Here is a 20,614-nt window from a genome sequence, read left to right as displayed (position 1 = left end):
GAGCCCACGCTGGGTTCCACGGTCATCACGGAGTCTGTCGAGCATCTCTCCTCTCTGCCCTCCTCCCGCCCCACTTTTGAGCGCATGCTGTTTCTCTGTCAAAGAAGTACAATCTTAAAATCATGCCTCTCTTGTGTGGGGACCCTCTCTCTTTCAGAGAATATGCCATGCTGTGGCTTCCCCCAGAGTGGCCTCTTACTGACACTCAGAAAGTAGCTACCTGCTGCCAATGACCTGGTGAGTGTGCAAAGCCCCTTCTCCAGAACAGCCCCAGATGAGACCCCTTGACTGCAGCCTGTGAGGGAGAATGTGGTGAGCTACAGTGGGACTCCTGGTCCTCGGAAACCCCAGGAGAGAGTAACTGTGCCAGTGATCTCTGACACATGAGCTCTGGGAAGACAGAGGGGCTGTGAAGGGAAGACGGGTTTCCCAGGTGCTTACACTGTTCCATTTCCTGACCCACTGGACATGGAGGGCTTGCCTCTTAGTCTGTGATCTCTTCTGGAGGGAGAGAAGCCAGGCTCAGCCAGGAGCTGATGGGTTTTGAATCCCAGGTGTGCTAGACTTTGGAAGAGGTCCAAAGGAGGTCCAGCAACCTCAGAAAAAGGCCTGAGAATATATAATACTGTACTGTATTATATAAATTATCACAAAATTACATATGCAGTACAATACTGCACTGCATATTACACAGTATCCCATATACAATAAATGCACTGTTATACAGTATACTTTCTATAGATCTGGATTATTTACATGCATTTATCATATATATATATAATACTGTACCATATATTATGTAATTACACATGCAGTATCTCATATATAGTAACACCACACTGTTACATGATTACATACCAGTATTATATACTGTTACACTACACATATGGTATTATATACATAGAATACAGCACTGGGGCACCTGGTTAAGCATCTAAGCATCTCTTACTTTCTGCTCAGGTCGTGATCTCAGGGTCAGGAGATGGGGCCCCACGTCAGGCTCCACATTTGCTGCAGAGTCTGCTTGAGATTCTCTCCCTCTGCCCCCTCCTGTTCATGCTCTAATAAATCAATCTTAAAAAAAAAAAAAAAATACCGCAGGGGCGGGCACCTGGGTGGCTCAGTGGGTTAAGCCTCTGCCTTCAGCTCAGGTCATGATCCCAGGGTCCTGGCATCGAGCCCCACGTAGGGCTCTCTGCTGGGCAGGGAGCCTGCTTCCTCTTCTCTCTCTGCCTGCCTCTCTGCCTACTTGTGATCTCTCTCCCTGTCAAATAAATAAATAAAATCTTAAAAAAAAAAAAAAGAAACGCAGGGGCTCCTGGGTGGCTCAGTAGCTTAAGCGTCTGCCTTTGGCTCAGGCCATGGTCCCAGGGTCCTGGAGATGAAGCCCCGCATTGGGCTCCCTGCTCAGCGGGTAATCTGCTCCCCACCTCCCTCTACCTCTCCCAACTTGTGCTCTCTTTCTCTCGCTCTCAAATACATAAAATCTTTAAAAAAACAAACAAACCCTGCAGTGTTACATATTAGTGCATATACAGTATTACCTAATGTGCACTGCACTGTATTAATTACACACACAGTCATGTACATGCAGTAGTGTAGTAGGTATTACACAACTATACGGATTTTTATATACAGCAGCAGGGCCATATCATGTAGTACTACACAGTCACAGATACGGCATTATGCATACAACACTGCTCCGTTGTACTTGTTAATATCCGGAGTTCCATATACAATACTGTACTTTACCATATCGCTACATTCTAATATGCACAGTAACAGCATAGTTTATATTTGAAAGCTGCCTCATCACCAGAAAACACTCTTTTGATACAGATGTTAAGTAGACTTCTGGTGGTGATGACTTTGCAACCTGTATGTGTTGAATTATTATATTGTACACCTGAAACTATCTATTATTCTATTCCATCTCCATAAAAATAAAAAGGCGCCCGGGTAAGGTGAAGGGCAGGGTGAGGGGGCAGAAGTCTCCTTTGCCGGCCCCTCACCACGGCCCCTCCCCTGATGTGAGGACAGGTGGTGGCAGGGGTGTCCGTTGCACAGCCTCCCTGGGAGAGCAGTCCCAGGCCACAGGCTCAGTAGGGTTAGCCCCGTGGAGGGAAATAGCAGGAACAAGGAACAAGGGGTCAGAAAGTGCTAGAGAAAAAAAAAAAAAAAAGTGCCCGGAAATCCCTGCAGCCTTCCCTGTGAAGGCCTGTGTCACTCGGGGAGGCCTGGCCATTGGGGTTGGACTCCTGTATGGCCTGGGTCAGGGACCACAGGCACCTGGGAGACCTTACTGCTGTCCGAAAGTAGCCATCCACTCTGTCACCTGTGATAGAGAATGCACGGCCATGTGGCACCACAGACTCCAGTGCTGGAGAAAGCCCAGATTAAGCACCTGTGGGGATGTGGGTAAGTAGGGGAAGGGTTGTCTGTGGGGCTGGCACAGGGACTGTTCTGTGGACAGAAAAGCAATTAACTGTGCCAGCAGCTGAGGACATGACTCCTCAACCCCCTTTCCTAAGGTCAAGTATTACCTTTGGCATGTGCTGGGGGCCTTGCTCTAAAGACTCGGGGTGGGGGGCAGCTCGCCTCATATCCCAGAAGAGACGCTGTTTAGTGTCTCCCGCCTCCCCCCACCCCTGCTGCTCCCACTCCAGCTCGTGGTGTCCTTCAGACCAAGAGCACCAGCAGCCCGAGGAGACGCGCATCAGAGGTACTGACACAGGCTATGGCGCAAACCCTGCAGACCCGCTCAGCAGCGGGAGCTGGTCCTGGTCACTTGCTGTGCTTTCAATCCCATGACACGCCCCCAATGGGCAAACCGACAGACATGGCAAGGAAATCAGTGGCTGCCTGGGGCTGGTGTTGGAGGCAGTGTCCACCATCGGGTAACCGGGGTGCCTTTTGCGGGTGATGAAATGTCCTAAGACTAAGAAATGGCAAACTAGAGCGCAAAACATCATGGGTCTATTTAAAACCACTGATCTGGGGCGCCTGGGTGGCTCAGTGGTTAAGCCTCTGCCTTCGGCTCAGGTCATGATCCCAGGGTCCTGGGATCGAGTCCTGCATCGGGCTCCCTGCTCACTCTCTGCCTGCCTCTCTGCCTACTTGTGATCTCTGTCTGTCAAATAAATAAAAAAATAAATAAAATCTTAAAAAAAAAAAAAAAAAACACTGATCTGTACCCTTTAAAGTGGCTAACATGTTGAATTTTATGTTTTTAACTCAATTATAATCTACCTACAAAATAATAAAAGTACATTCTCGGGCCCCTCCCCAGAAAATCAGGATTGGAGGCGGGATAGTAATCTGTTTTAAGTCCTCCAAGCACTTCTGATGCCTGACTCCACTGTCCCCGTCTTTCCTGAGCAGGTCCACATGCAGATCCCAAATCCCACTGGGGCCTCCGTCCCACTCCTCGGTGAGGGGCCCTTCCAAAGCACTGTGGTGCACATCCCCTCCCTGCCTTGCTCCAATCACAGCCGGGTACCACCTCGCACAGTGCACTCCCAACTCCCAGGCACAGCCAAGTGCACCCTGCTATCCTGGGGAGACTCTCCACTTACCCATAAGTCACGGCAACCACAGGATGGCTGCTCCCTGCTGGGGATCCTAGGGGCTCCCATAGAGGCTTTAAGACCAGCACCGGCTCTCCAGCCCTCCCTTTGCCAGACTGCAGTTGCGGGCCTGGCTGGAAGCCCCCATTTTGAGTCTGGAGGGAGGCCCCAGAAGTCCCACTCGCTGTGGCTCAGGACCCCTCCTCCAGCACAGCCTGGGGCCTTCATGCAGTTAGGAGAGGCCACAGCCCACACCAAGAGCTGGTCACTGCGTCCTCCTCCATTGGACAGGTGTGTGTTGGGGGCGGGGGGGTGGAGGATGTCCGTGAACATCACCTGGGAGTGACCGAGGACCCACACACAGCTGGGAGCCTGGACTCCACCATGATGTGAGCCCCGGAGGATCTACTCCTGTTGGCCTGACCCCTGCGAACCCCCTCAGGGACTGCAAGTGCCTCCCGACCTGTGTCCCTGCTTCTCTCTCCATAAACAAGTATTTCCCATACTTCTGTATTCTTCAGGACTCAGAGTAGGGTGATGAACCCTCTGGCCCCAGCCCCCTTATGATTTATGGACGCTTTCCTCTAGGCACGGTCCACCACATCCCCCCACCCAGTCCAGAGCTCTGCTCTGCTGGAACCCAACCGGGGTGAGCTATGGGGTCCTTGGAGAGCTGAGCACAGCCTCCACCAGTCCAAACTCCTCCTCTGCACCCGCCCAGAGCCCAGGCCCAGGTGGCTGCCTCCGGCACCAAGGCTGGAAGAGGCCAGCCCAAGAGCTCAAGCCCACCTGCTCCCAGGCAGACTGCGGACCTCGCAGGTGTGGGGGAGCAGGCGCAGCACCAGGCACCCTACAACTGTCTCGACTTCAGCCTTACCTTTGCGGCCCACACCTCATTACTACCAAGTCCACAGATGGCTTCACTCTGCCTTTTCAAAACCACTCCTCCGCAGACGGTGGTGACGGCTGCACAACACACGAACACACTTAATAATGGTTGATATGCGGAGTTCTGTGTATGTTACTAGTTTCTTTGGTCTTTTTTCAAGTCCCCCTCCAGGAGATGAGGGATGGAGGCGGGAGGTCCTGTAGTCCTGGCTCCTGGCTGTGCACCCTCCCGCTCCCTGACGGGGCTCAGCCCGTTTCCTGAAGGCCACAGCCCGGCAGCAGAGCCGTCAGGCACCCACGATCCCACCCTCAGGACCACCCTTAACCCACTCATGGCTTGCAACTCCTTGCATCTACCTCCCACACCCTAGAGGACACACCTCTCCTCAACTAGTGTGCGGTCTGCACGAGCTACCAAGCAGCTGTTGACCCGACAGCAACGCCCCCACCCTGCAGAGTATACTCCAGCAAGGCCCCTGCCTCCTGCCTCAGCCCCGGGCCCCAGACAAGGCCCGTGGGAAGGACACCCCGACGACACCCAGCCAGGGGACACCTGTAGGGCAGGAGCACCCACTACCCGCACATCTCCCGAGGAGAGGCCAGATTCTGGCAGCGGAGCCCAGGGCAGGACTACTGGCCACAGTATGGTGCTGGTGGTCACAGGATCCAGACCCAGTGACTACGGGCCCTTTGAGCCACCTCTGCACAGGGAGAGAAGCACTGACTCTTTCCACACCTCAGCCACCAGAAGTTTTCTCCTAGAATAAACCAACCCCTACCCCCAACATGGAGAAGAGATCGGTTACCCTTTCCAGAAGGGCTCACTCTGGGCTCTTAGAACATCTGAGAGCACAGGTACCACCACCAGGCTGGTTTGAGTCCAACTACCACCTGACCCAAATTAGCATCCCCAGCCCTGAGGACCATGTGGCTGTCCCGTGGATGTTGTCCAAACACCTGTCTCTGTCCTTAGGTGACTCCCAAAGGGGGAGCTGCAGTGTGGCTCACCAGGGTCAGGCTGAGGCTGCCAAGGGCAGACCAGGTGGGCGGCCCTTCCTAAAGCGGCGCGTGTGGAATGGGGCGCCAGCTGGAAGGCCGCATGAGTCTCCAGGGCACAGAGGGACAGCAGAGACCCCACCGCAACCGTAGGAGGCCGTCCATCAGATTTATTTATTCCTACTCAACATAACCCAGAACACAGGAGCAATTCTGTACATCTCTAGAACCCCACAGCTAGCTCCCAACAATAGAAACTGTAACTACAAAAGAGGAGTTGTATCCAGCAAATATAAAGGGTAACTTTAGGCTGTGTCCAATGTTCGTCAGACTATTTACAGGCCCGGATGTGGGTTCAGATCTCGCCAGCCTCCTTCTCCTCCGACCTCCGCGAAGCTGTCTTCCCGTTGGAGCTCTCCAGCCTCCAGTCAGCGGCCCCTCGCTCACTGCGCCCGTGCTCCCAGGACTCCTCCCTCGACGTCCGCTCTCTGGAGAACCTGGGAAAGGAGACGCGAGGCTCAGAGGAGGCCGCATCTCCCTTCTGGCTGGCCCCTTGAACACGGGCAACCTGGAGCCTCAACATCGGGTCAGGGAAGGCCTCGACGGAGCACACCCGGGGAAGCCCTCAGAAGGCAGAGGGCAGAGGGCAGAGGGCAGAGGGCAGCCGACCACCCAGGGCCCAGGATGCTGCACGGGAGCGCTGAGGCAGCCACTCCAAAGTGCCGTTTGCAAACATCTCTCCCAACGGGGCTGGCTTTTGCTGTAACGTGACCAGAGCAAGACCACAAAGCGCCCGTGTGGGGTACGACCCTTATACAGACGCAGCGGAAGGCTGTCATCCAGCACACAAAGGTGCTCACGGTGTTTCCCTCAAAGTTGTGGGTCATTGTTTTCTGGGTTATTTTCCTTAAGAAAACCCCAGCAGAGGTAAGTAGGACCTGGTCAGGACACAGCTCTCAGGGGCTCTGTGTTCTGAGGGGACAGCAAGTGTGTGGCTGGTCACGAGGGAGCTGAGCCCATGTAACCACCTCTACACTTCTCAACTGTCCCAGCCCGGAATCCACCTGCTGCCCCCGCGCTTACAGGCCCCTATGCGCTGGGCCCCATTCATGACTCCTCAAGGCTCCAACACTCAGCTGCACAGATGCCCCTTCAGGCTCCTGAACAAAAGCCCCAGACCCGTCCCTACCAGGTACGGCCAACAGGCCCCAACGACAGACCCCCAAAAGACCCTGGGAACACAAGAGAAGGGGCTCACTCCTGGTTGCAGCTACTGAAGGAGTCAGAGTAGTTACTTGTATTTCGCACTCCGGTCCCTGGAAGCCCGGCGGTGGCCCCGGCTGTGGCTCCGGGAACGGCTGCGGTGGCGCCGGTGTCTGTCTCGGGACCGGGATCGGGATGACTTTCGTCGCTCCCTGGAGGTAGATCTGGACCTCCTGCGACGCCGGTCCCGGGATCGTGACCTGCAGCAGACAACCAGAAGGCTCTGATGGCCGGGATGCCTCATCCCAACAACCCTTCTCTGGCAGGAGCTTCTGCTGGATGCTGCAGTGGCACCTCCCCTTCCTTCCTACAAATTTACAACTGGGGTTCACAACAGTCCCATCAGTGCACAATTATGGCCTCCTCCCACTGATGCTTCCTGAAAACAACTGCGACGCCACAGGCCTTGCTAGTACCTTCTGACTCCCTCTCTCATTTACAGCGGGTCCCTCTCCTGCACTAACACCCCAACCAGCCTGACAACAGACAGACAGGGGCCTGAGCTTGGTCCCTCACCAGCCCTGCCCACCAGATAGCAAGTGTGAAGCTGTAGAAGTTAAGGAAAAAATGCACGAGGAGGAGCACCGTGGGTGGTTCAGTCAGTTAAGTGACTCTTGGTTTCAGCTCAGGTTGTGACCTCAGGGTCATGAGACTGAGGTCCAGGAGAGGCCACACGCACAGGGCAGCATCCGACTGGGACTCTCTCCCTCTCAGCTGTGTGTGCACTCTCTCCCTCTCAAATGAACATGTTAATGGATCTGGAAACCTACCTCCTTCGATCTCTGGTTCTGGATCCAGACCTAAAATGGAAAAGAAAAGGATGAACAATCTCCCCCGAACAGCGGTGCCCTGCAGCCTACAAGGCGAAGGAGTGCTGGCTTCCCACCGAGTCCTGTTGTTTTCTAGCAGCTCACGCACTCACAGGCCCACAGCCCCAAGTGTCAAGGCTCTCGGTATGAGGCCAGCCCCCAGTCCCAGGGGTCAGAGGCTACACCCGGAGCTCAACAACAGACTCGCACAGCTACGCAGACTGTCACAGAGCAGATGCCAACAACGGGCAGGATCTAAAGTCACCAGAGGACACCACAGTTGAAGCAAAGCCTCGAGTTCCAGACATAAGTTCACTGCTCGGTGAGGGTGACATGACCTCCTTGGGAAATACACGATACGTGGGTCCTCATTCTACACCCTATTCTACAGCAAAAACAGACAAGACCACCGGCACAATGTGTTGAGCCGGATGTGACAGAGATGTTCATGCATCTGAAGGGTGATCTGATAGGTTCCTAGAAAGCAGTTTTCCAACACTACTAATATTTACATGTTACATTTGTCTTAAAAAAATTTTTTTTAAGATTCTATTTATTTGACAGAGAGATCACAGGCAGGCAGAGAGAGGGGGAAGCAGGTTCCCTGCTGAGCACAGAGCCCGATGTGGGGCTCAATCCCAGGACCCCAGGATCATGACCTGAGCTGAAGGCAGAGGCTTTAACCCACTGGGCCACCCAGGTGCCCCTGTCCTAGAAATCCTAAGGAATTTTATAAACCACTGAAACATACCAAAATCAGGATGATCAGTCAGTTAAGCTTCCCACTCTTTGTTTCAGCTCAGGTCATAATCTCAGGGTCCTAGGAATGACCCCGACATAAGGCTCTACCCAGTGGGGAGTCTGCTTGAGGATCACTCTCCCTTTGTCCTCCCCCACCCTGTCTCTCTCAAATAAATGAAATCTTTAAAAAACAAAACAAGGGCACCTGGGAGGCTCAGCCAGTTGAGCATGTGCCTTCAGCTTGGGTCATGATCCTAAGGCACCGGGATTGAGCCCCACTTCGGGCTCCCTGCTTAGTGGAGAGCCTGCTTCTCCCCATCCTGCTCCCCTGGCTTGCGTTCTCTATCAAGTAAATGAAAATGGGGCGCCTAGGTGGTTCAGTGGGTTAAGCGTCTGCTTTCAGCTCAGGTCATGATATCAGGGTCCTGGGATCAAGCCCCATATTGGGCTCTCTGCTCAGCAGGGAGCCTGCCTCCTCCTCTCTCTGCCTGCCTCTCTGCCTACTTGTGATCTCTCTCCCTGTCAAATAAATAAATAAAATCTTAAAAAAAAAATGAATTTAGGGGCGCCTGGGTGGCTCGGTCTGTTAAGTCTGTCTGCCTTCGGCTCAGATCACGATCCCGTAGTCCCCACCTCAGGCTCATTGCTCAGCAGAGAGCCTGCTTCCTTCCTCTTCTGCCTACAGCTCCTTCTGCTCGTGTACTTGTGCTAACAAATAAATAAATAAATGTAAATAAACTGCTATTAAAAAGGATAGGAAACAAAACCAAACACCAAGTATGGCTGCATTAAACCAGGAAACGTCTGCACGGCACAGGAGCCATCAAGACAAATGCGGCTCAGCAGTGGGAGAGGAGAGCAAGTGCGGGCTGAGCACCTGTTAAGGGTCAAGACCCAGATGTATCAAGGCCTGAGACACAGAAAATCTACTCCATTAAAAAGCAGGCAGAGGGGGCGCCTGGGTGGCTCAGTGGGTTAAAGCCTCTGCCTTCGGCTCAGGTCATGATCTCAGGGTCTTGGGATCGAGCCCCGCATTGGGCTCCCGGCTCAGCGGGGAGCCTGCTTCTCTCTCTCTCTCTCTCTCTCTCTCTGCCTGCCTCTCTGCCTACTTGTGATCTCTGTCAAATAAATAAAATCTTTAAAAAAAATTTTAAAAAAGGAAATAAATAAGAAATAAAAAGGTAAAGGATCCAAACTTTTTTTCATTTTTCTTTTTTTTTTTTTTAAAGATTTTATTTATTTATTTGACAGAGAGAGATCACAAGTAGGCAGAGAGGCAGGCAGAGAGAGAGAGAGAGAGAGAAGTTGGCTCACTGCTGAGCAGAGAGCCCGACGCGGGACTCTATCCCAGGACCCTGAGACCACGACCCGAGCCGAAGGCAGTGGCTTTAACCCACTGAGCCACCCAGGCGCTCCAAACTTTTTTTCTTTTTAAAGATTTTAGGAAGCAGGCTCCCTGCTGAGCAGAGAGCCCGATGCAGAACTTGATCCCAGGACCCTGAGATCATGACCTGAGCCAAAGGCAGAGGCTTTAACCCACTGAGCCACCCAAGTGCCCCCAAACTTTTTTTGTAAAAGAGAACACACAGGTGGCTGACAGGAACATGAAAAGATGCTCCACATCCCTCATCACAAGGGAAACTCAAAGCAAAACCACAGTGGGGTATAATTGCCTCACATCTGTTAGAGAAGCAAAAAGAAATAACCAACACAACAACAAAGAACAGGACAACAAACACGGGAAGAAGTAACAAGCGCGTGAGGACATGGGCAGAAGGAACCCTTGTGCACGGCTGGCGGGCAAGGGACCTACCAGAGCCGCTGTGGAGAACAGTGTGCAGGAGTCTCAAAAGGTCAGAACTAGAACTACCACATGGTCCCGTGACCCTACTTCTGAGCATTTACCTAAGAAAATAAAAGCAGGTTCTTGAAAAGACCTCCGCACCCCCCCATTCACTGCATCATTATTTACAAGGGCCGAGACACGGAGACAACCCAGTGTCCACCCACAGACGAATGTGAGGCACGTACACAGGGCAGCATTCCTTGGCCATGCAACAGGACACCCTGCCCTACGGGACAGCATGGACACACCACGAAGACATTGTGTTATGTAACATCAGTCACAGAGAGACACAAGTAACCTATAATCTTGGTGATATGCAGAATCTAAAAAACCCCAAGTCACAGATACAGAGAAGGAACAGGCTGGTTGTTGCCAGAGGCAGCGGGTAGGAACAGGCCAAGATGGTGAAGGGAGGGGAGAGGAAAAGGGCGGTTAAGGCACGTCACTGCAAGGGCACTGTGTCATCTGTCAAGGGCACTCCTGCTGCGGAAGGTCTCGGGGATGAGGCGAGGCTCCCACAGGGACCCGTACACGCACACACACCCCGCCACGGGAGTGGTCACTTCGTTGTAAAAAGGGACTTAGGTGTTTTGCTTAATACATTTTAAGACTGTCTGTTTGAATCTCTTTACAATCAAAATCTGTTAGGTAATTAAAGTAATGAAAAGAAACACAAAAAATTCAACAGTTATTTGTCATTTCTGAATTATATAGTAATTCTTCCAGGAAAGCCCAGCTTCTGGGCCTTTCGAGGACAGTGAGATCTCTCCCAACAGTGGAGCCGAAGTCCTGGCTCCAGCCTTCTCCCTGAACTTTGACCAGATGTCTCCCAAGCTTCTCCAACTGAATATGATCAGAGCCAAATTCCACCCCCCCCCATCACCTCCTCAAAAGCCCCTTACACTGCTCCGTCTTCTCCATCCCCCCAGTGGCAACTCCAGGCCAGAAACCCTGCGGCCCACTCTATTTCCCCTTTGTTTGCCTCACAAGCCCACACCAGATGATCTGCTCCAGAGTCTGCTCAGACCGACAAACCTTCCCCGACGGACATCCCCCCAGCCAGTGTGGCTGCATGGACAGAGCACGCTCCGACCCCGGAGAGCCTCAGCTCCAGCCCGACTTGGCTGGGTGCCTCGCAGCCACGAGGCCGGTCAGGGCACAGCAGGCTCCTCTCCTCTTCTCCTACAGCACTGCCCTCCGCCTTCCCAGCTGCGAGACAGGTGGCCTGAGCAGCGCACAGCCCCGGGCGACTGTCCACGCCACATGGCGCTCCCCCAGGCCGGCCCAAACCCCGCTCTTCTGAGCAGGCTGCACGTCGGCTTGCTCTGCTTTTAGGGGCACGCGGGTCCGTGGCAGACCTCGACGGCTACACGCCAGACTGCAAGGAAGGAGCAGGGTTAGGGTCGGGGTGAGGTGCGCACTGTGGACTCACCTCCTGCTCAGGCGCTCCTCCCGCTCTCTCTCCTCTCTCCTCCGCAGTCGATCCTGGTTTCTCTTCTCCTGCTTTTCAGCCACAGTTTTCTACATAAGCAAAAAGTTGGAAAATGAGAGGAGAAGCTATACCACTGAGTATTTATGGGGCGCCTGTGGGGCTCAGTTGTTAAGCAACTGCTTTAAGCTCAGGTCACGGTCTTAGGGTCCTGGGATGGAGCCCTGCACTGCCTGCTTAAGGGAAGCCTGCTTCTCCCTCTCCTGTGCCCCCTGCTTGTGCTCCCTCTCTAGCTGTCTCTGTCAAATAAACAAAATCTTAAAGAAAAAAAAGCACGGGGACGACTGGGGGGCTCAGTCGTTAAGAGTCTACCTCCAGCTCAGTCATGATCTCAGGGCCCTGGGATCGAGTCCCGTATCGGGCTCCCTGCTCAGTGGGACGCCTGCTACTCCCTCTCCCACTCCCCCTACTTGTGTTCTCTCTCTCTCTTCCCTGTCGAATAAATAAATCTTTAAAGAGAAAAAAGCACTTTTACATGATCTCAATATTAGTAATTTAGAAATCTAAAGGAAACTCTTAAGAGGAACATAATCACCTCTAAAACTTCTTAATGGAAAATACATGAAAATAATGCTACCATAGAAACTCACCTTGTAAGTTCAGTGACCAACTGCACACTCTAAGACGTGCTCTAGTTCTAAGTCACGGAAACTGATCTTTTGCTTCACACCAGTCCAGAACGTTAGTTTTTTACCGAAGGAGACTCCACACACGTTACGGTTACGGTGTGACCAACCATACCCTGCTGGCCAGGAGCAGCCCCGTCCCTGGAGTGCTAAGCGCTCCAGCGGCTTTAGAGCCAGCCTCAGGGGACAGCAGGCCAGGGAAGGCAGACCATGAGCTGGTGTTATTTGGTATTTTATTATGAAGTCCTTGCTACACCCACCATGGAGTTCAAATGTACAGCCCCACGATCAAGAGTCACATGCTCGGGGCGCCTGGGTGGCTCAGTGAGTTAAAGCCTCTGCCTTCAGCTCAGGTCATGATCTCAGGGTCCTGGGATCGAGCCCCGAATCGGGCTCTCTGCTCAGCAGGGAGCCTGCTTCCTCCTCTCTCTCTGCCCGCCTCTCTTCCTACTTGTGATCTCTGTCTGTCAAATAAATTAAAAAAAGAAAATCTTAAAAAAAAAAAAAAAAAAAAAAAAAGTCACATGCTCCACAGACAGAGCCAGCCAGGCATACCCACCCCTGGCTTTCAGCACCAAGCTCAAAACCTGGCTCATCAGGCCCGGCGGTGGACAGAGCAGAGAAGACAACACAGCAGACAGGGGAGCCTGGGGAAACTCCACTATGGGACACTGCTGACACAGCTGAGCTCAGAACACTAGCTCCACACCCCCACCCTCAACACCAACCCAAAGCCTCCTCATGCCCCCACTCCCTGCTGACGGAACGAAGCCCTAAGGGGAGTAAAACAAGGCCAGGGAGACAAAGGACCACCAGTCTTCTCGTGCTCATGAAGGCACAAAGGATAACGCCACACTTCAGTGCAGACTGGAGCCAGGCCCCTGAACGAAGGGTACAGCAAAAACTGAGGGGAGAGGCCAGCTGGCCCCCTCAAAGCACTCACGAGGTGCAAGAGCCCTCCTGTCTGGCCCCTTGGGCTCTCCAGCCCGCGTGTCTCTTGCCCTGCCCCCAGCAGGCACACAGGACGGACACATGAAGGTCAAGGATGGGCATTTCAGCCCCTCGACTAAAGGGCTTCCTAAAGGGGAAGTGACTGAGCACAGGGCTGTGGACTGGGATTAGCTCCTTTCCAAACACCTCTGCTTCCTTCCAGCCCTAAGTAAGAAGGCCTTGCCTTGCTACTGCCTTGGTGTGTGGCCTGGGGTGAGGACCTCTGGGACCGCGGTAAGCAAAGCCATCTGGGACCAGGGTCCAGAGCTCTCACCCTCCCGAATGTTCAGAGGTACACTTCTAGACATGTTTTCTGTTGTTAGTCTAATCGCCATTATCAAAATCTGTAATAGGTTTGGGTTGTCTGGATCAACTTTGTACTGCTCACTCTGCAAAGACAAAGGCTGCCTTCTAGATCTAGTTAATACTTAAATTCCTCACAGGCACCTGGCTGGCTCAGCCGGTAGAGCACGTGGCTCTTGATCTGGGCATTTAAAATTGGAGCCCTTGTTGCGTGTAAAGATTACTGAAAAATAAAATCTTTAAAAACAAAACCTTAGGGGCGCCTGGGTGGCTCAGCGGGTTAAGCCGCTGCCTTCAGCTCGGGTCATGAACTCGGAGTCCTGGGATCGAGCCCCACATTGGGCTCTCTGCTCAGCAGGGAGCCTGCTTCCTCCTCTCTCTCTGCCTGCCTCTCTGCCTGCTTGTGATCTCTCTCAAATAAATAAATAAAATCTTTAAAAAAAAAAAAAAAAAAAAACCTTAAATTTTTAAGGTTTCAGGGTATAATTTTTCAATATAGTTTCATTTCGTTTGAAAAAATACATGTTAAAATAGAAGACTTTCAGGTATAAAAAAAATATCAAAACAAAATGATGGTGTGATAGGAAATGGAAATACAATTTAAAGGAGAAATGGAAGGGCCTCCTGGGTGGTTTAGTTCATGAAGCGTCTGACTCCAGCTCAGGTCATGATCTCTGGGCTCTGTGCTCAGTGGAGAGTCTACTTGGGGATTCTCTCTTGATTCTCTCCCGTCCCTCCCCCTGCTCACACATATGCTCTTTCTCGCAAATAAATATATCTTTAAGAAAATCTATAATAAAGTGTATCACTTTTGAAAATTCTAGTGGGAGCACAGGAGCAAACTGTTCTAAGACCAGTGGCAGCCACCCCCGCTCCGCTCCCAGTGCCAAGTTTACCTCTCACCTACAGGAAACCCCTTTTCAAGTGCAGGGCTGTCCCCTGCCCTTTCAAAGGACACAAAAGGCCTCCACCTTCACTGTCATAGTGTCCTTGTCAGGTGCCATGTGTCTTGCCACCAAATCTCATGTGGCCAGAAGAAGACCTGCACAGCTCCCAGTAACCCATCCTAGTGGTCCCTACACAGCAAGGAGGACTCTGCCAATCTGAAAAATAATTCAAAGTATTCGAAACATGCTCACCCTTCCCTCTAAGTATTCCACACCCAAGGTAAGTTTTAGAGTCTAACCCAGGAAACTGAGCCGCCTGAGGAAGAGACAAGGGTGGGCAGTTGTGGAGCAGTCCATCCAAAACGCCCCACCACGTTCTCGTCCTTCCAAGGAGGCTCAAAGGCAAGGGCCAGGCAGTGTGATCTGTCTAGCCTCACCGCTCTCACACCCACACCTCTGCCCAAGGAGAGACAAGACTACGGTTCTTCCCATCTCCAACCAAAAGTTATTTCAGGGGTGTGCAAGAGCTCTGTGTACCAGAGGACTAGACTGTTTTTTTCCTGCAAACAAGTTCAAACTAAAGAAATAGTCAGGGTCCCTTCCCTTAGTTCGCATGTAAACGAAGTGACAAACTCTGAGTATTTCACTATAAAATTCAAGACATATTCTTAGAAAAGATCAAAATAGTGGTGCCTGAGTGGCTCAACTAAGTGTCTAAAGTCACGTCACAATCCCAGGGTCCTGGGATTGAGCCCCACATTGGGCTCCCTGCTCAGCTAGGAGTCTGCTTGTCCTTCTGCACTCCCCTCCCCAATTTGTGCACACTCTCTCTCTAGTAAATAATTAAATCTTAAAAAAAAAAAAAAGTAAAGGAAAAAAAAGAAAGAAAAATAAAATAAGGTCAAAACACAAGGTTTTCTACAAATTAATACAAAGCCATCACAAGACTGCCTGGGTTTCTCCAGAAACAACGTATTTACATACCCTCAACTGATCAAGCTTCTCTCTGATCTGAATGAACCCCAAGTGTAACTTGCCCCCGAAGTGGTCTGCAAGACGACGGTCATTGTCGTGGAGACCAAGGTAGGCCGAACAGACCTCACAGACACGCAGCTTCTGCTGTTGAAAACTGGATGCAGGCATGGAATTTCTGTATTCTTCCTGGAGAATGGGAACAAAGCAATGAAAATGAGGTACACAGAACCACACCTAAATATTCAACCCCCAAATGGAAATATTTGAGGGGATATATAGAGATAACTTTGAAATAAACTAAAACTCATCATTTACAAGCTTCAGATATTTGTAACTGACTCAATTTCCATCGTTTATTACAAAATGAGCAATCATGATTTCAAAGCAGTAAGAAACGTTCAAGCTTCACGGGACAAGCAGGAGGCTGTCTGCTCTCAGAGGCCAACAGGGAAGGCAGGCTTCAGGTACGTGCAGTGGGGACCTCTAGGAGGACCAGAGAACCAAGGGAGCCTCTTCAAAAGGGGCCTTCCAAAAAAACAAAGCACAAAAACCAAACCAAATAACCAAGCAAAATACACAACAGCCACTCATGGAGGTATTCCAAGGTCCAGAAAGCTGTATGCCAACTCTGCCCTGAAGGCTAAAATTTGGACCAACAAATACATTATACACTCTCTTCAAAAAAGAGTATGTCCAACAAAACAGACTAAAACACAACTCTCTGGCAGCAACTCCAGTCAGAACAGATGTAATATAGAAGAAATGAAGATATGGTTCCTGATGCGATAGAAGAAATGAAGATATGGTTCCTGATGCCGGTGCCAAAGTCAAAACATGCCTTTAAGAACCAGGTTTAAGCAGTGCCTGGGTGGCTCAGTTGGTTAAATGTCTGCCCTCGGCTCAGGCCATCATCCCAGGGTCCTGGGATCAAACCCCACATTGGGCTCCCTGCTCAGCAGAGAACCTGCTTCTCCCTCTCCCTGATGCTTGGCCTGCTTGTGCTGTCAAATAAATAAATAAATAAATAAATCTTTTAAAAAAAAAAAAAAAAAAAAAGACCCAGATTTAAGAAATGCATTCCAGGGCACCTGGGTGGCTCAAACATTAATGTTTAAGCATCCGTGTTCAGTTCAGGACATGATCTCCAAGTCCTCAGATCGAGCCCCATATCAGGCTTCTGGCTGGCTCAGTGTGGAGTCTGTTTTACCCTCTCTCCCTCTGCTTGTGCTTGTCTTGTCCCTCTCCCAAATGAATAAATAAAATCTTAAAAAAAAAACGCATTCTAGGGGTGCCTGGGTGGCTCAGTCAGGTGAGTGGCTGCCTTCAGCTCAGATCATGATCCCAGGATACTGGGATCAATTCCCGCATTGGGATCCCTGCTTGGCGGAGAGCCTGCTTCCCCGTCTTTCTCTGCCTGTCACTCTGCCTACTGTGATCTTTCTCTGTCAAGTAAGTAAATAAAATATTTATTTATTTATTTTTAATTTGACAGACAGAGCTCACAAGTAGGCAGAGAAGTGTGGGGGGTAGCTGGCTCCCCACTGAGCAGAGAGCCCGATGCGGGAACTGATCCCAGGATCCTGGGATCATGACCTGAGCAGAAGGCAGAGGCTTTAACCCACTGAGCCACCCAGGCGTCCCAAATAAATAAAATCTTAAAAAAAAAAAAAAAAAAAAAAAAGGAAAAAAAGAAACACAGTCTAATAGTTACTGATCCTTATTTAAAGGGATCTCCCATGTCTGGGTGGCTCAAGTGGTTAAGCACCTACTTTTACCTCGGGTTGTGATCCCAGAGTCCTGTGCTCAAATCCCCATCAGGCTCCTTGCTCAACAGGGGGCTTCCCCCTGCTTGTGTGTGGGTCCTCTGACAAAATCTTTTTTAAAAATTTAAAAAATAGGGACGCCTGGGTGCCTCAGTTGGTTAAGCAGCTGCCTTCGGCTCAGGTCATCCCAGCGTCCTGGGATCGAGTCCCACATCGGGCTCCTTGCTCCGCAGGGAGCCTGCTTCTCCCTCTGACTCTGCCTTCCACTCTGTCTGCCTATGCTCACTCTCGCTCGCTCTCTGACAAATAAATAAATAAAATCTTAAAAAAAAAAAATTTAAAAATAAAAAATAATTAACAAATAAAGGGATCTACCATTAATTCACACATTCAAAATTTCCTGGCAAAAGCAGATTAAAATAAGATACCAGGAAAGACATCAAATACACCACTGGCAGGAGACTGCACTGGTGCCACTAAAAGGGAGTGCACCTGAACTACCCCTGAAAGCCAGACAGGTGTGCGCCCCTTCCGGGAACTCTTCTGGGACATGCTCATATGTGTGCCAGCCAACAAGCACAAGGACGCTGTCTGTGAAGACGAGAAACTACCAAGAACAGAGAACACCACCCAGACAGTCGCAGGTTCATGAAACACAATTCTGCAGCAACACACTGAAGGAAGTTGTATGCAGCATCAAGGAGAGACCTCACCAACAGTGGTGAGTCAACAATGAAAGCAAGACAGACAGACACAGCATTTCAGTGGGATTTTTTTTAAAGCACAAAGCACAAAAACATACCCATAACACACGCCCACAACACACACACACACACAGACTTTATGGGCAGCACACACGTGTAATAAAGAATGAAGACAAGTGAATGCACACTAATGCCTGCCTCTGGGGAGGGACGGGAGGGGACTGGAGAGGGAAGCACTGGGAACCTGAATTTCTATTATGATGTGCCAAAGCTTTTATTAAAAAGAAAAAAAAAAAAAAAAAAACCGAAAACTTTTAGGGAAAATGGTAAATTCAGTGTGCCCATGAATATCTGTGATACTCTATCCCTTTCTGTAATTCTGAAACTTTTATTACCCTCTAATTTCTTTCAAAATAAACTCTCTTTATACTGAATTAAAAAAAAAAAAGTTTCAACAAATTAAGTACTGTATGGCTCCATTTACGTAACATTCTTAACATGACCAGCATAGAGAGATGGAGGAGAGATTCGTATCTGCCAAGGGTCAGAGAAGTACATGTGGCTACCAAAGGGTCAGGAAGGGATTTTAGTGGTGAAGGATACTTCGTGACTGTCAACATCCTTTCTATTACTCTGTGCAATGGTTTTTCAAGATGGTATCTCAGGGGGAATCTGGATAAAGGTACATGGGATCTCTCGGTATCATTTCTTGAGACTACTGAACACCCCTGCTGCTGAGAGCACACAGGGACCCACAGGTTCCACACGACCACAGAGCAGCGTGGCGGAGGCCCCCCTGACACCAGCCTGTCTTGCGCAGTGGTTTTAAGGAAGTGGTGCTGTCTCCTTGGGGGCACGACCAGTGACGGGATGGAGGACACTGGCCAGGGTAAGGATGCTACGAATCCTGGGCATGAACAGCAGGCACCCCATATCCTGCTCCTGTCTGGGCCATCTGCAGCAGCCACATGATGACCCCGTCATCTATAATCATTTACACCCACATACAGATCTCGCAGCCAGCCCAGGGACGGTGGGTGTCTGCTCTGCTCCTGGAAGCATGAAGGGCGGGGCCTCAGGCTGCACCAAGAAGCCAGAGATTCCCTCCTGACTCTCTGGTCTTCCTGGTAGAGCAGTCAGCAACCCAAGGAGCCGACTCTGTTCCACACATAAATGCGTATTTCCTGTTTCAGGAGACAGGGCTTTAGATCCCATGATACAGATTTATATACATGATTTATATTTATAATAAGTGTGCAGGGATTTAAATCCTGTACAAAACGCAGAATTTAAATATAAACCCCATCTCCAGGAAATGAAACCATTCCGTAAACCAGGAAACACTGTTGGGAACTTTAACAAGTCACACCTCCATGGTGTGACAAATGCCACTCAAGGTGTTTGATTCAAGTGTGACCTGCAGCGGTCACCTTCGTGAGCCCATCTGTCTTTGGGCGTGACTACATTTTATGTACCAACATCCACCTATACGAGTTCCTTTCCCTCTCGAGTTCAAGGACAGACATATTAGCTACGAACGTCCCTGAAGGGGATACTGTGCTGCCCAGGGCACGCGGCAGGATGCCAGCACCGCCCTCCAGCGGACCGTGCTGCTCACCCCAACGCAGGCTGGGCCCTCTTGGAGTGACTCTTCTGCTCTGCAGACTTACCACTGCCCCAGTGGGCATCGTGACAGCCCCCATGGGCCCTGGGCGCCACCCATGCCTTCAGTCCATCATTCCGGACCTCTGGTTAAGCACCAAGCTGAACCAGGGCTACAGAAGTGGCCAAAGAGAGGCCTGCACCAGGGGCACCTACACGTCATCTCCTCATCTCTACCCAGCCTCACCAAGCCCATGGCTCTAATGACCTTCTCAACCGATGGGTCTTGGCTAAGGGCACTTCCAGGATTACCCGAACTCTCACCTGGAGACCCCTGGAAACACAGAGTCACTCTCAAACTCAGACCCCATTCTTCTTCTTCTTCTTCTTTTTTTTTTTTTTTTAAAAGATTTTATTTATTTATCAGAGAGAGAGAGCACAGGCAGACAGAATGGCAGGCAGAGGCAGAGGGAGAAGCAGGCTCCCCGCTGAGCAAGGAACCCGATGTGGGACTCGATCCCAGGACGCTGGGATCATGACCTGAGCCGAAGGCAGCTGCTTAACCAACTGAGCCACCCAGGTGTCCCAGACCCCATTCTTCTGACCACCAATTTTCATCTGAATGACTCTTATCCATCTGTTCACGTACCCTCTTTCTGTACCCCTCCCAACCCCAGCGCTGTCTCCATGAGGAGGACCTCTTCTCCTCTCCCTTGTTCCCAACTGAAAACTAGCCGGGGCGCCAAGGTGGTTCTATTGTTGAGCCTCTCCCTTCTGCTCAGGTCGTGATCCCAGGGATCCTGGGACTGAGCCCCGCATTGGATTCCTGCTCATCAACAGGGTATCTGCTCCTCCCTCTCTTCTGCCTCTCTTCCCCCTACTCATGCTCTTTCCTGCTCTACTCTCTCAAATAAATAAATAAAACCTAAAATTAAAAAAAAATAAATAAATAACGGGGAAAAAAACACAAAAACCAACAACTAAAAAGCCATCCGGCACACAGTTGGAGCCCAACAAGCATTTCGTCCAGGAATACAGATGTCCCCACCTCCCTCTGACTCTACTGTCGCCACCATTCCCAAAGGCTACGGGAGCCATTTCCAGTTCCAGTGGTAAAGATCTGGGAGTCAGAGCATATCCAATGGATCAAACAGCCTAGAGAGAAA

At 50.8% G+C, this 20,614-nt stretch overlaps 1 protein-coding gene across 6 annotated transcripts in view; it reads right to left on the bottom strand.

The window, feature by feature from the left end:
* Nucleotides 1-5,600: 5,600 nt before the first annotated feature.
* LUC7L (LUC7 like) overlaps nt 5,601-20,614 on the bottom strand; it is a 38,726-nt gene continuing 23,712 nt past the window's right edge. For 4 of the 6 annotated variants that reach the window (XM_082713725.1, XM_082713727.1, XM_082713728.1 and 1 more), the window contains 5 exons: nt 15,389-15,565; nt 11,542-11,630; nt 7,484-7,513; nt 6,746-6,913; nt 5,601-5,947 (listed from right to left, as the gene is read on the bottom strand). In XM_082713725.1, the coding sequence (XP_082569851.1) occupies nt 5,806-5,947; nt 6,746-6,913; nt 7,484-7,513; nt 11,542-11,630; nt 15,389-15,565 (606 nt within the window). In that variant the 3' untranslated portion in view covers nt 5,601-5,805. Of the gene's footprint in view, nt 5,948-6,708; nt 6,914-7,483; nt 7,514-11,541; nt 11,631-15,388; nt 15,566-20,614 lie in introns of all 6 variants that reach the window. The other 2 variants (XM_082713726.1, XM_082713730.1) reach the window with 1 other exon arrangement.

Source organism: Mustela nivalis (genome assembly GCF_964662115.1).
Source record: "Mustela nivalis genome assembly, chromosome: 19".
NCBI lineage: Eukaryota > Metazoa > Chordata > Mammalia > Carnivora > Mustelidae > Mustela > Mustela nivalis.
This window is presented reverse-complemented; position numbering and strand designations above follow the sequence as displayed.